The sequence below is a fragment of the Rhopalosiphum maidis genome, chromosome 4, assembly GCF_003676215.2.
Source record: "Rhopalosiphum maidis isolate BTI-1 chromosome 4, ASM367621v3, whole genome shotgun sequence".
In the NCBI taxonomy this organism is placed as follows: domain Eukaryota; kingdom Metazoa; phylum Arthropoda; class Insecta; order Hemiptera; family Aphididae; genus Rhopalosiphum; species Rhopalosiphum maidis.
In genome coordinates, this window is record NC_040880.1 from 41,548,222 (window position 1) to 41,565,260 (window position 17,039).

The following is a 17,039-nucleotide window of genomic DNA, read 5'->3' on the forward strand; positions in this document are numbered from 1 at the left end:
TTCTCACCACTCAACGATATATCAGTAGGTATTGAATAGTATATTAGTACTACTTAGATAGGTACTATCTATGTTGATTTAACATTACAGTAATATTTTTATTTACATTACTGTATGCGATAATTATACATCTATACTCAATGCTTTTGGAAAATAATAATAGTTCAATCATATTAATAAATTTAAAAATGCTAATAGTAAGAAATTAATTTTAATTATTATAAAATATTCTTCGAAATAGAGCTAACACAGTAACACTGTTCCACTTGTAAAAAATGGTTAAAAAATGTAGTTTCATAAGGATTATCTAACCAATATAATTTAATTCATGATATAATAGTTTATTATATGGTGATTTTATTGAATTCATAGAAATATTACCAAATTTAGACATTCAATGAAATACCTAATAACATATGTTTTTTATTTGTTTTTATTAAACATTGCATAATCATATGAATAAGATATAGTACCAATTAAGTGCCTTATCAATTTATATACCTAGTATGTAGTTGGAAATTTTGAATTCAACTCCTAACTTTGTATATTAATCGTTATTCACAGAGTTATATGATATATTTTATAATATGTATTGTTAATTAATTTTATAATATAATATGTTTATTGTTTTTGTAATGTTTAGTGTGATTAATAATTATATTATATATATAATCAATGATGCCTATCTATAATATCATAAATTTTTAAAAAGTTGAACAATGGTCTATGTGTGTGTCGTATGATCCATTCTTACTTTTCACACTTCTTTTTTTTTTTATAGTCAATCATGCTAAAAAAGTGCAAAAATTATTCACGCCCCCGGGTGGGCTCGAACCACCAACCTTTCGGTTAACAGCCGAACGCGCTAGCCATTGCGCCACGGAGGCTCGTTGGAAGTTGGATAAAAAATGAGTAAAATAGATTATTTTTTTATGTAGACACTAGGCGCATAGATAATATCTATATTTTAGGCACCTAACTAATACGTCATTTAAATATCTAATATGAATTGTTTTAATAATATCACCATTAACCGTAATTTATTGCTTATAACTTAATATTTACTATCTAGTATACATAATACATTATAATATGTTTTGTCAGGTATCGATAATGTACCTTAATAATATTCTACTTCTAATACTACCTAGGTACCAGAACCAGAGGTTTGGTTATGAATGTTATGAATTATAATGATGATCGAATCGAGGAAGTAATTGAGAAATACATTAGGAGGTATTCAATTAAAGCATTTGATGAAGATGGGTAGGTAATGCTGTAGTTGTAGGTAGTAAATAAAGTTAATACATTCTAGTAGGTAGATACCTTCTTATTTTTTCATACCGCTATTTCTACGAGAATTACTCCTTAAATAGTTTAAAAAATCAAGTTTTTGACATTATGATGGTCTTAAAGTATATTTGAAAATTCTAAATACTAGAAATTGAATAAATTCATTATTAAATAAAAACAATTGTTTATGAATAAAAACCGTGTATCCGTGTAGGTTTATTAATTTATTATAACAATACGAACGGTTTATACTGTTTCGGCGAGGCAAGCGTATAATGATAAATTATTATACAACTGTCTACCGCCGACTCTAACCACTTGTTACGGAATATTTATATTTCTATAATTTGTGAGCACACGCGGACCAACAGACAACAATGTATTACAATATATTTGTAATATGTTGTGTATAATAGTGGTTTATAGGTACGCCATTATACTTTATTAGCTCCGTGTGTCACATTTCAGCATCATCACCTACCTGCAAAATACGCACAGTATTTATATAAGCCTATAAATTATATTATATTATAATATATACGTAAACGATAAATGATATTATCATCATAAGTTTATAGTTATAATGTTATATATATAGGTATTTTAAAAAACGTTGTGTAACGCGCTTCGATTTAATGTCGCACACCGTCTTATTCTGCACATTATAATATTCACCTATCAAACTTTCTCGAATCCGACTTTTCTTATAAATATTATAGTACCTATATATATATATATGTATTAGACGAGCGTCCGCTGTCCAGTGCCCACGTTCAATAGATGTACATTTACATATGTGATATGTATAATAATACCTATATTGTTGCGTGCGCGCGAAACGTTATTTTTTTTCGTTGGAAAATAATAATATGAAACATGTTGTAGAAATTATGTATACTTACCTAATCTGATAAATACCTAGTGATAACCATCAACATATATAGATACACGTTTTGATAAGTAAAATGTATAAATACATACCTATGCACGCGACATAACTATAGCACTATATATACTAACTAATTATTTACACCGTAGTAGGTACTACGCTTACACAAAGTTATTAATGAGTGATATAACGTATCGTGGTATGATATAGTGAAATATTATATCACGATAAAGGGCAAAGTCGAAATCTGGTTTTCAAAAACTTTACGATTGAAATTTGCGGCTGCTATATGTTAATGGCATTCTCGTATAAACATATACCTTGGCCCTTGGGCATTGATCCAGCGCAGCTTGTCATATAATATTGATATTCCAGTGCCTATGGGTTGTGTTATCGTGATAGTTATCGAAGTGATAGTTATACGACGAATCGTCGGCGAATATTTTCGATGTATGAGCCACGTTCAATTGTGACCGTAAATTGGAGACACTCGGTATCGTAAATAAATTATTACGATGGAAAGTTTGCGAGATCACGACATTTGTTTTAGAATTTGGCATTAAAAATGTTTAGCAATAGTTTTAAACTTTCCAGTTAAAAATATAATCATTATTCACGAATTAAAATCCCAAATTTTTATTAAAATGGGCACTCTTTATCTTTTATATGAGGGAATAACAACAATGTCGGTAAAATATGATATCATGTATAATATACTATATATATAGTACCTAAATCATAAAAATAAATATTAGTTTGCATATACATATATTATATAGTGATAGTATAGAATATTTAGAATTTTTTCAACTAAAACAGTAAAAATAAATATTTATAATCTGATTTTTTTTCTTTGTGTAATCATTATATACATACATGGTTCGTGTATGGTAAAAGGTAGAAAAAGTTTTACTGATTTTGCTTGAATTAACTGTTTTATACTTGCAGTGGTACATACATGCCTGTTATTATATATTGACATAAAGAAGATTTTTGTCATAACTGTTGTATACTGTTTTAGAGATGTAAGCAATACACTAAAGTTGGTACTAATAAAATATATTATTTTTATAATTATAAATAAAATATGTGCATTAAATTAAACTAATAAACAACAACACTTAGGATAAGTAAATATTATTCAATATTAGTTCAATATTTTTAAAAAGTTCTTAAAAAAGTATAAATTAGACATAGGTACCTATCATTTATCATTTTTGTTTATTACAAAATTGTTTGAAAATGTTAGGTATTAAAATACGATATGGAAAACAATACAGCTATATTGAATTAATTTTTGTATTAATTTAATTAACCGATAACGAAATATTATATTAGTAAAATTTAAATCCACCCCACATTAAAATCTTTCCCGTTTTTCTAATATGTTCAGTAATTGGGCTAAGTACTAAAATACTCACTATACTCGAAAAAAAACATATAAAGAATATTCGAAAAATAGATCTAAACAAAAGGTACATTTAATTAAATTTGAATATTAAATTTTAAATTTTAAACAAATGGATACTAAATCATTCAAATCATTATTCATAAATCAACGGTACATTGATACCATCATAGTTTAAATTGCAAACAATATACAACTAACATATTATAATAATAACATTAATTTAAAAACTATAATTTATTTATTATGGCTTCTAGTTGTTTGTTCTGTGCATACGAAACGTATTATAGAAGTATACGGCAAATTGCAATATAATATTTCTGCAGAACAGTATAACACTATTATAAATAGGTAATCTATACTCTATATATTATAATATTTTATAAGTTTTAAATATGGACAGTCGTTGTACTATAAATCACTAGGAAAATGATGTTAAGTTAGAGTTCTGAAATATACTGTTTTTACGATGGTTTAAAAAATATATGTGCTTAGTAGGTATCTATAATAATATATTCTTGTATAATTTATTATAATCTATATTTTTTTTAGATACAATAGGAATTAGGAACACTCATATTTATTATATTTTAGAGAATCTAAAATCCACGACTTTTACTTCAATTATAAAATAATCCAGATTGAATAAGTACAAAGTTTTCTATACAGAATACTGAAAAATGTACTGAGATTTTAGATTTGATAGAATCTATAAAGCGAGTCTAAACGGAGCTCATCGGTTAAGACTGCGTTTATTAACATATTTTAAGTGAAAATTTTGCATGCAGAGTCTTTTAATTTTTTTTTTATCGTTCTACTAAAGTATGTACATTCACAGAACATTACAGCAGACCACAGTAAACCCGAATATCGAAAAAGATAATTAAAACTTGCCCTATAGCAGCAGACGTGTGTTCGTTATGCAATATTATATACGACGGCGGTAAAGACAAAATGGATGGGCGTCACAAACCGGTAACCGTAACAGACAGAAGTATGGAAATTTGTCTATATATAACATAACATAATGTTTTGCGGTAGACGAACGAAGTATACAGAGCATACATTTTATTATAATATACCTATCAATATTAAAAATAATCTGCAGACTGCAGTTGAATACTTGAATGTCAGTATGTTACCTGTGTCGGTTTCACGTCACTTTACCGTGAATGCTGTGACATTTAGTAATTATAAAATTATAATATATGTCAGCGCGCGTGCAAGATATGTGCCCACCGGGTGTTTTGTTAATAGTTTATGTCCGATCAAATGTCAACAAGTTACAGTCCATCCGCTTGCAATATCACAACAATATAATATATTATATTATTATACAATTCACTTAACGATTTCTCTAGAAAAATAAAAAAATAGTTATGTAGTTATATTATATTTTGTTATATTATAGACACCGCCATCGTGTATTAAATAGTGTTTTCATTTATGCGTTATGATGCGCCTAATATATTAACGTAACACACCGTATTTGTTTCGTTGAAAATATTTCAGTTTTTTTAACCGAAAATCATTATGTGTAAAATGAATGTGATTCACTTGCGAGTTGAGTGTCTTTAAAATCAAAATTATATTTTAAAAAAAGCGACTGTTTGTAACAGAGTAATAACATAACCTAAAAAACTGGTCATGATTTTGTTAGCAATTAAACATTAAACAATTTAGCGAAATTTTTCTTAGGTGCTTATATTTTTTTCACTTTTTAGTTTTTAATACATTTTTCAGTCTTATATCTATAGGCACATAATACTATATAGTACATAGAATCTATAACATTATACTATTTTATAGATACCTATGTGAATTGTGAATATTCCACTAACTTTACAGTACTTGTGTAAACTTGTATATTATGATAACTAGTTACTAGGTAACTATTTTTCTTAAGTTATATCTATAATTAATATAATTATATAAAAGTTCAACTTTTTGTTAAATCCTATAATACCATTTTTGTTTTATTTTGAATAATGCATATAATATTATGTATTTATTAAATGTAATACAGTTAATACACTACAATGTATTAAGGCAAGTCGACATGAATATTAAAACATCTTATATTTGGAAAACGAAAGTATGTTAAAGAATGTAAATGATGTAAATCCAAATGTGAATAAATAAAATAAGTAGCTCTTCAACAGTTCAACTTGTTTTATAAATTATAGAAAATGTAATTTGGTCTCGAATACCAGTTCCATAATGTATTTATTACTTATTAATTAATAATTGACTACGAAAATATTTATACGTATTAATGGAAATACATTTATGAAAAAGTTTAGAAATTTGTGATCCAAAATAACAACAACAAAAAAAACCAGAGTCGTTCTGCTATAGAGTATACTTATTGAGTGAGTATTTATATATATTTAAAACATAATCCGATCATAAATTATACATTGCATACGAAAAGTAACTGTGAGGAGTTTCTGCAGTCTATATATATTTTTAAGGATAATGTATTATATATTTATATTGCAATGTATATATAATGTGTTATTATGTTAATTTTTTTTTATAATATAAAACATAAAACTGCATAGTTATAAATATTTACTAAATAATTTGCAAACTTTCATAATTTAGACAAATTTTGTTAATATTTTAACTTCAATCGCTTATAAAAAAATGTATGTCTATATTCTACATTATTAAATATCTATTTTCAAGCTTTTTTACATAGCTGTAGCTTGTCATAGCATAAAGTTTTAAAAAATTTTGATAAAAAAGCTATATTATTTGGCGTCGTATGGGATCGACTATAATAATGCTAAATAATAATGTTTGTATTCGCCTACTATAATATCCATTTTAATTTATTTACTTATTGTTTTTATTTTGTTTCCGTTGAAATATTCTCAATTAATTTTTTTTTTTGTCAACATTGGTCGAGTATTTTCTATTATAATTTTTTAGTAAATAAACCTTAAACATACATACACTCTACCTTTTAGTGAATAATTGAATTTTATATTTATATACGTAAAATAACTTTTATTAAATTTTTACGTTTATGATATAGAATAACTTTATTAGTCTAAATGTAAAAATATAATACACAATAATGAAGAAAATTATAAACAGTCATAAATCATAATACATATTTTTAGATTTTATTTGTAAATAATAACAACTCTATTCAATAAATAGTATTTATAAAGAAACAAATATTGGATTAGTAAGTAAAATAAAGAAAAATCCTCATGTATAAGGTTTCTATATATTTTGAGAATACGATTATAGATGTTTCTTCATGTTAGTTTTATAATTTTATATACTATTACTGATTAAAATGTTATATTTTCAGTTTATTGTACAACATAAGTATATTATTATGGACATTGAGATAATAGATTGTATAATTAAAAAAAAAAAAACATTTTACTAAAGGATAAATTGTAATTATTCATCAAAATTTGAATTTCGATACTCATAAAAATATATGTGACGTATAATTTTCATAAACAAAGTTTTAAAGATCTTGTGTTAAATTTTTAATCTTAAAAGGTTGAAACAAATAAATATGAATTTTTAATTATTAAAATTTTATTCCATCCATATAAAGTTTTAAATCGTTAAGCATATTTCATATAAACTTATTAACAATGTTGTAAATACTTTTACAAAATCCATTTCTGACCACTCCAAGTACTAGAAAATTTTTTTCTTTTTTAGCAGTTATCACTATTATATTTTTGTAGATGTAAGTGGACATTTTAGGGATCATTTCAAATTTTTGAAATTCATATTCACTTGCATACTAACGTTTATCGTTCATGTTTAATATGTGTAGGTACTAGGCAGATATTCTATGAATAAAATTGTCAATGTCCTAAATTTAGTGCTCCGAGAACTATAATATAGATGTTTTACGTGTTAAGAGAATCATAATACAAAGGTTATTGCTAATGTTTAATGAAAATACTGATGTTGATTGAGCAGTGAGATTGTTTGATTGAAACAATTCAGATTAAAATAAATATATGTAAAAACAAGCAACTAAGCGTAAACAAATGTATAACATTGAATTTGTCTACGAAATGACTATATAATCTTAACAAAATCTTTGGAGTTTTTGAAGTGCTATGAAAAATTAAACGCAACTATATAATTTTATACATAATCAAATAAAAATATATTAATAAATTATGGTATATATTACACAACAATGATATTTATCATTTATCATAAAAATACTAGTTTATAAATTATTGTGTATATGTAATATAGGCATACTGTATACTCATAATATACGCGTTATATTTATTTACATAATTATATATATTTCATTGAATAGATTTTATGATTTTTAAGTTAATAACTAGGTAGGTATATATTTCATTAACATTTCGTAGGTTATGCAATGAGTATAAAGTAGTTAAACTCGTGTGTTTTGGATTATAATTAAACAAAATATATGTCTCTATAGTACTTAGTTAAAAGTAGATTCTTATAGAATATATGAATAATACTTTTATTCACTTAATTTAATAAAAATAAAAATGATGGATTACAATTTATACTCTTTACGGAGACCAGTTTTTGTACTTTATATACATTTATCTAGCTTCACCATTCCGCATTAGTATTATCGTCGTATATCATATTGACACAAGATTAATGCTAGACATGGAATTAGTTTGTGCATAGAAAAATTAGAAAATAAAATAAAGAAAGAAAGAGAAAGAAAAAATAAAAAAAAAAATAAAGAATAATGAACTGTGTGTTTATAAAAATCATGTTTAAAATTTATATTAAATTCTTAAAATTGTTTTGAATTTTGATTATCATCAATATCCACCAGACACTTCTTAGGTGCTTAAAATACAATTGGTTTTGTGATTTATTAGTTGAATACATATTCGCTTCCCACTGAAGTTCTGACAATGGATATCTTCTTTGACATACACTTTACTTGTAAAATTAATAATGTGTAATATTGTATAATACTATAAAATATTTTCTAAAATTTTTTTGAATAATTAAAATTGTTATTGCCAATCCTATTTCAATCATTGTTAATCACTTGAAATTTGAAAAAATGTATCTTATTTGATGTGACATAAAAGCAGAAGAGGAAGACTATTAAGAATGTCAAATGTGTTTTAAAATTATTTTTTTTAATATACAATTATGTTTTTTGGGTTGGATAAAATATTTTTTTTTATATTCATAACGTTAAACCGTTATAATTTCGAAATATAAACGCTATAGCAACTGATGATTTATGAATAATATTATTATGTTATCATATCAACCCCCAAAAAACGGATTAGTAAAAATATATGTACTTATATTATTATTCATTGTTTTTCTGAGAAACAAAAAAAGTATACGTGACTGTCAAAATCTAGAATTTACAAGATTATAATAAAATATAGATTACTATTAATAATTTATCGCTTGTTGAGTAAGACACATGCGGTGTATTACGTAATTACCTAATGTGTCTGTATCGCGTAAATACTTTAGGCGCAAGTTTACGTACAATAATATAGCCAATATCGTATCGCCGACGTTACGTGATCGCCCGCCGCAAAGATGATTCACTTTTATGAGAGTACCACATTATAGTTCAACATTTTTTTTTTTTGTCGACGGCTAGTCGAGACGACGATGACACAACACACCGCTGTGGTACCTAAGAGGAAGCAGTTTAGCAGTTATTACGCCTATTGACACTTCAAAACTGGTTATTTTCGCGATATTTTTTTCCTATTCCCGCAAACGCAACGTATACCCTACCACCCGTGTATTGTAATATAGCCATATGCTCGTGTACGGATCTGATACCTACGTCGGCATGAGTAACATCGGCGACTTTACCTATATATAGCCAATTTGGTTTCCAAAATATCATCATTCAATCGAGCAACGCAGAACAGTCAACATGAAATTCGTAAGTATTCTGATAATGCAAAAAAAACAATATTATATACCGATATTTATTGCTATATCTTATTGTTTAATAATATATGATTAGTTCGAAATCCTACGGTTTGATTTTCGACCGTATGCCGGCGGACGAGTGAAAAGATCGATTAAAAGTTATTTTTTAATTTTATTTTTTATAGACATCAGCTTTAATCGTTACTTTGGTTGCCGTAGCCCTCGCCAGGGCCGACAGCGCAGACAGCAAGACACACAAATCAGAAAAACGCGGCATCACCGCTGAACATGATTTCGACTCCGGTTTGGGCCACAGTTCTGGTCTGAGTTACGGTTCCGGTCTTGGATTGGGCTCCAGTATTGGCTTATCGTCCGGATTGGTTTCCGGTTACTCCGCACTCGGTGGATCGGCCTATGGATCCTCTTACGCTCCGGCTTACGGTATCGCCTCCGCACCCGCATACAGTGGAGTCGCAGTTGCTTCTGCACCAGCATACAGCAGTGGAGTCGCAGTTGCTTCTGCACCAGCATACAGCAGTGGAGTCGCAGTCGCTTCTGCACCCGCATACAGCGGAGCCGCTATCGTCGCCGCCCCGGCTGCATACTCTGCCGCCCCAGCACCGACTGTCGGCCCATTGATCCCAATCTCCAAGGATATTCACATCATCAACCGTCATGCCCAACAAGTTTCCGCCCCGTACCCAGTGCCCGTACAGAGGACCGTTGCCATCCCAGTGCCACACCCCGTCCCTTACCCAGTAGAACGACCATACCCAGTCAAGGTTGCCGCCCCATACCCAGTACCAGGTCGAGAGACCAGTTCCATACCCAGTTGACAGACCAGTGCCACATGCAGTGCCTGCTCCCTACCCAGTTCCAGTCGTCCAGAACGTACCAGTGCCAGTTTCCCGTCCAGTACCAGTCCCAGTCGTCAAGCGAGTTCCTGTGCCAGTTGCCACACCGGTCGTTGTCCAAGCACCTCAGCCAATCGCTATTGCTGCCCCAGCACCCGCATACGGAGGATACGGTCTAGGAGCTTCCGCCTACGACTCTAGCTACGGATCTGCTGCTCTGTCTTCGTACGGATCTGGTCTCTCCTCATACGGATCTTACGGACCAGCACTGTCCGCTTCTTCGTACGGTTCTTACGGACCAGCACTGTCCGCTTCCTCACACGGTTCATACGCACCAGCATTGTCTGCTTCATCCTACGGATCGTACGGATCTTACGGATCAGCTCTGCCATCTTCGTCATACGGATCGTACGGATCAGCTCTGCCATCTTCGTCATACGGATCTTACGGATCAGCTCTGCCATCTTCTTCATATGGATCTTACGGATCAGGTTTATCCTCCTCCTCGTACGGACACGACAGCCACTCAAAATACGAAAGCGGTGGATGGACTCCAATCGCAAAACGTAACTCCAATTAATCTAGACACTAGTCTCCTGACATCGCTCAACTCTCAAGTCAGAACGCGTTAAGTTACTCTAGACTATTTTATAATTGATTATTATTATTTTTTTATACTTAGATTATACTTTTTATACTTGAAAAAAATGTTAATTGTACACTACAGTTCGAATAAAATGTTTTGTTAAAAATATATGCTATGTGTTTGTTTAAAATTAATGCAAGTAATGAAAACAATACGTAATTGTATACAGTCCTTGTGGGACATCCGCCCGGGTCATCGTTCATGCTCAAATGACGTTGAATAACGAGGCCTAACTTAGTATTACATGCAAATTAATTTTGATTGGTTAGAAAACAGGGAAAAATTGGGCCGGCTAATTAGCCTCTTCACCGTATTGCAACACGTAGCTTTAAGTATTATATTTTTGATTTCACCTAGATATCCAACACCAAAAAGACCTTGGCGTAAATGTGAATTAAAACTATATATACTATACACATCACTACTCCACTCACTACTGCATTATATTCAATGCATCGAAAAACATTGTTATTTTTCTTTTTGTTTTGCATTATGTATAAGTATACTTATAAATTATAAACTATATCTATATTATAAAATATTATAAAATAAGAAATCACTGTTAAAATATTAGTACAGTATAGAAATATTTATAAAGAAATAAAGTATGTTTGTTGCAGTATGTTTACAGAGAATAAAATCGAATCTGTTGCATAAAATATCGTGCTATTTTTGCACTATGTCGTGACTTTGTTTATCTTCAATTACTATGAACAAAAAAATCCTTAAAAATTATAAATAACTTGAAAGGAATATTAAGATATTCATATCGGTAACATAATAATAATCTCAGTTACTCTATAAACTCTTTCGGATTACTGTAACAGGGCGTCAGGGCTACTAGTACTCAAGTATGATAAAATAATTTCGTTAAAATGTTAATGACAGTTAATATATTATCGACTTATATTAGTAATACTATAATTAATAGTTAATTGTATATTTAAATTAAACAGATAAATAGTTACTATTAAAATAATTTACGGTTAATCGGACATCGGTGATCGTTATATGAGTTTTCACTGATATACAGTAGGTATACTGTATAAAATATAAATATTACCTATTTCAGTAGAATAGCTAAATTTTAAAATTTATATAAATAATTAAATAAATAAAAAAATGACTAAATAAGACGTTACACGAACCTCTGAAAAAAACAAAATTAATAAATATAAATAAAGGTATAAAATCATATAATTAATGCTCATAATTTTTATACATTTATCATTATACAATATTAAGTATTAATATTAATTGTTCAGTTCTACCATCGATTTATTATTATTATAACAATAACTGTACCTGTATTTCTTTTAATGAATTCCGTTTTATACATTACATATAAGTATATAACAGCTATTATTACTACCATGAAACCAGATGTAGGACATTAAAATTAGTTCAGTAAAAAAAGGTTATTATCAATTGTATTTTTTTTTTTAGTATTAATGCATAGTGCATAAGTAAAAAATAGAGTATTATATAAAAATACATTATATTATAATATATTATATTATATTTACGTATTATATTTTTTATTACATATTTATTTTTATACATTCTTTTACCTATATAACATATTCTGATATTTTGTACCTACAGTTTATTATTATTTATAAAAGAAATAATTACATTCTTGATTTTTGAATGTATACATAATAAATCAATACAAATATTCAATTGTTAAAATTTAATAATATTATATATTACATTATATATACAGTAGATTCTTACTATGTCAAACGTCGCTATCTCGAACTACATTGAAATCTTGAAATTATCATTATAATATGTATAAGTACTATAATTTCAATAGCGTTTTTCTCTCAATAACTCAAAATAAAATGAACCGTTTTTCGTTATCTCGAGTACACAAATAATATTTGTATATTACGGTAAGAACAGAAAATTGAGCAGTACATCAGTAAAGTGATTCTGATTTCACGCGTTGGTAATCAATATTTGCAGTCATTCGTACAATATAGTGAAATGGAAAATAAGCGTAAATTAAATTTTCAAACAACTGCATTCTTTCAAAGACAAAAATAATGTTAAACAAATTTATATGACAGATTTAAAAAAAAATAATATTTATTCATTATTGTATTTCATTGATATGTATATTGTTTAATTCGTACTTTAAGTAGGTACTCAAATTATTTACCATTTTTCAATTTTTTTTAAGAATTTTAGTAATACTCGAAATTTCGAAGTTTTCGGTACCCCGAACTTTTTCCTGTTCCCCTTGAGATTTGACATAACGAGAATCTATACTGTATATATATTTAATATATTAAATTATTTATTTTAGCTTAGGATTGTATGGCTATTGATTAATGCATGTTAGGATTGCTCTGCTCATACGTTATATCAATTATTACTTACTTTATACTATAGGTAATTATATGTGCGGTTTGTGTCATGTGTATACTGTGTACCTATAGGCTATAGTGTATTAGAAAATATTAAACTTTTTAGTTAAATTATAATTATATTGAATAGAAAGCATTAATAGAGATAAAATATCAATATTGGCAAAATTCAAAAGGTACAAATGTACAATGTAAATTTTACATATATTAATATAAATGATATTATTATTATGGTTTTTAATATTAAAATAAGACGTTTAGTTGAAATTAATTGTACCCCATGAAAGTGCCTAAAATATACTATTTGAATACAATTATTACCATTATACTTACCACTCATCAGTTATCTCATATAAAATAAAATATATATTATTAATAATCATTGATTATTGATCAGTTTTAGATTCAATTCTTTTTGCATAAGCTGTACGAGTATGTTATGTCATGCCTCATGCACAATAATAGGTATCAGTGTACTACTTAAAATAATATAATTTCGATGTCTGAACAAAGAATCTATATGTAGCTGTTTAATGAAGTTACTGTGAATAATTTGAAAGATAAAAATTCTAGGAATTAAAGTATATTTGAAACATATACGTTATACAATCTACATCCTACATAACTTTATCTACCAACTACTTTAACTACCTAATAAGTAAAAAACATTGATCCATGCAAATTAGTTAGGTAGAGAAATTTTAATGCAAAATAAAAGTATATTTCAATAATATTACAATAAATAGCAATTTATCCATAAATAATTATAGAGATTTCTTGCGGTATTATTTAAATAAAAAATGATGTAGAAACTTGAAACATTTCAATAATATTTTATGCATGATATTTTTTTATAAGCTATTGAAGTTCAAATTTTAATAAGACTTGATATTTCAATAAAAAAAAAACCAATTTTAATTCAAAAAATATTGTTCACAGAAATTTGAAATTTGTTTATTTTTATTTGTTATACGCAATAACGTTTCAAAAACTATTTTAATTAGATAATTTTATCTATTTATGTCACGAATATATTCAAATTGTTCTACGGTATGATGATATAGTGTCTTATAATTAACAAGACATAATTATATTAAATAATATAATAATAATATTATAAAATGTATGAGATTTATTTTGACACATTTAATTTACTATATTACCGAAGAAAAAATAAATTACTGATATAAATTTAAATAATGTATTGAAATATCTTTAAAAATATAAGTTGCCTCAAAATTGTTGTTTGTGTGCAATGCTTTATCATTGAATTTAAATTCAACACATTCATTAAAATACTAAATTACTATAATACATATACTACTTAATGAATTACTAAGTTACACTTAAAACCTACTATATACCACAGTGAATAGCCTGGTTAATTTTTTTATATTTATTTATTTTTGGATCACAATTCATTAATAACAAAAATATTTACACTATTAAAGGTATAAGGTAAATTGTATTGTTTTACACTTTTTAACTATAATCATTAATTATATAATAAATTATACAGGTACGATACTATAGTTTATAGTGTTGCTACTTTATGTTAATCAATGTTTTTTTTATTTATAGAAAAAAACCGTGACTTAGTTCCTACACAATCAAAAGACGTCGTGTTTTAATTCGTAAAAGTAATTCAAAACTTGTATCTTATAATAATGACTTATAAGGCATATAAACCGGAACACACTAACTATTGAACGTCAATTTTTAGTTGCAATAATATGTCACATAACTCATATGGCTATTTTGTACAGACCATTCATTATACATAGAAAGTTCAAAAATAAAAATATGTGTAGACGATTTAAAAAAAAAACGTTAAGACAGAATATATATAAATTTAATTATAAGCAATAAAAATAAATAAATAGCTAAAATAAAAATAGCATTCTTGAATATATATTACTTTAAATAAACTATTATCAAATAAAAATATTAATATAGTTAGGTATACTCGTATACACTTATAATTAATTATTTTTTAAAGCTGAATATTTTCATATTAACTTGAGTCTTGTAAATTAACAGACATTTGTTGTAATACATGAATAATTAATGTTTAACGCATACATTAGATCATCAGTAACGAATCAATCGGGATACATCTATGGGATGATACCCTTGGCGACACTTAAAAAACTGAATGGCTATAGACGTTGTGTTAGTGTTCGAACATAATTCATTTACCCTTCAAGTATAATTCGATAAGAACAAAAAAGGACCTCGTGGTGACATAACCGCCGAGAAATCGAAATTTCCACGGTTTCATAAAGTTTTATTCCGTGGCTGTTTATAATGCCTACGCTTTTACAACACTGTCGTAGTTTTCCTACGACATCATTAGGAAAGGTATACTATGAAATTACAAGTAAGTGAACAATCTTATCTTTCTGTAGTATATATTTTATGAGTAAAAATTAATTTTATCGTGGCTAGATTCATTTTATACTTTATATTAATTTCAATAAATACTATAACGATCGATTTGATTTTTTTTTTAACAAGTCTAATAAGAAGACATTTAGCACAAATATGATTTTTTTGATAAGTATTAGATGTTAACTTGAATCAAGAATTAGGTAATTTTAGTTTATTATTATTAATAATTTGTTATTTTGTTTAGATATAGTTATATGATTAATTTAACAATTTAAATGTGAAACATTCACTTTAAAATTATATTTTTACATAAACTTAAATCGTATTATAATCAACATTTTTAAAAAATTTTATCATTATAATTTCTTAAGTATTTTACTTTTTTTTTAAATGAAATATACATTTTTAATTTTATTTCATATTTTGAAACAAAATATTATCAAGACAATTTCAATTTAAATAAAAATAAAATTTCGGACTACTAGTTAATTATAGTTATAATATTATTAATGACTAAGCGAATAGTCCAATATTTTGCGATGAACTCCTGTCACTCTGGATTTCGATCGTGTACATTTTAAATACATTTTTTATTTTTAAAAATTAAGGAATATTTACAAACCATATTATTGTTTATATGCTTCTAATTCACTAAGCATGCTTACTTCCATTTTTTTCTTTGATAATAGTTTACAGTTAAAAATTTTGAATAATTGAATTTTTAAAGAAAAAAATTGGTAACCATGCTTGGTAAATAATTATCATGTATAATAAATATTAGATATATTTTTTTACAAAATAACATTTTTCATTCTTCTAATAATATTCTAAATTCCCGTTTTAAAGTTATTATTATTAAGTATACAAACATAAGTAATCCAATTAAATAGCGAATTAAAAATGAATATTTACATTAAAAAAAACTAAAGACTTACAACATGATAACGATAAAAAATAAAAATACATCTTTTTCTAAAAATTTTGTTCGGAAAGAAAAAATATTTTTTAGACATTTGAAGTTTTTGAAATTGATTTTAATTAGTATTTTTCATTAAAAGAATCACTTCCAGTTATATTAAATTTTGTAATATTTAAAGATGATTAGGTACCTAGTTATAATTTATGGTTTTTAGTATTAATAAATTTTAATATAACATTTATATTTATCACAATGGTGGTGGTTACGTTTGGCTAAAAAACAAAACATTAGTTAATAGTAATTAGTATGACATTTGAAAATATACTATCATGATTTTTGTTCTCATTTGAATGA

The 17,039-nt window shown here is 26.8% G+C and overlaps 1 protein-coding gene and 1 non-coding gene across 2 annotated transcripts; one reads left to right on the forward strand and one right to left on the reverse strand.

Annotated features, from left to right (window-relative positions):
• Window positions 1-814: 814 nt before the first annotated feature.
• On the reverse strand, window positions 815-887 carry Trnan-guu. The gene has a single exon. It is a non-coding gene; the product is annotated as a tRNA-Asn (tRNA).
• Window positions 888-9,349: 8,462 nt separating this feature from the next.
• On the forward strand, window positions 9,350-11,110 carry LOC113558575 (skin secretory protein xP2-like). Its single transcript, XM_026964071.1, is given in 3 exon segments — window positions 9,350-9,510; window positions 9,686-10,306; window positions 10,308-11,110. Coding segments are annotated over 3 exon segments (1,257 nt in total). The 5' UTR covers window positions 9,350-9,501; the 3' UTR covers window positions 10,935-11,110.
• The last annotated feature ends 5,929 nt before the right edge of the window (window positions 11,111-17,039 follow it).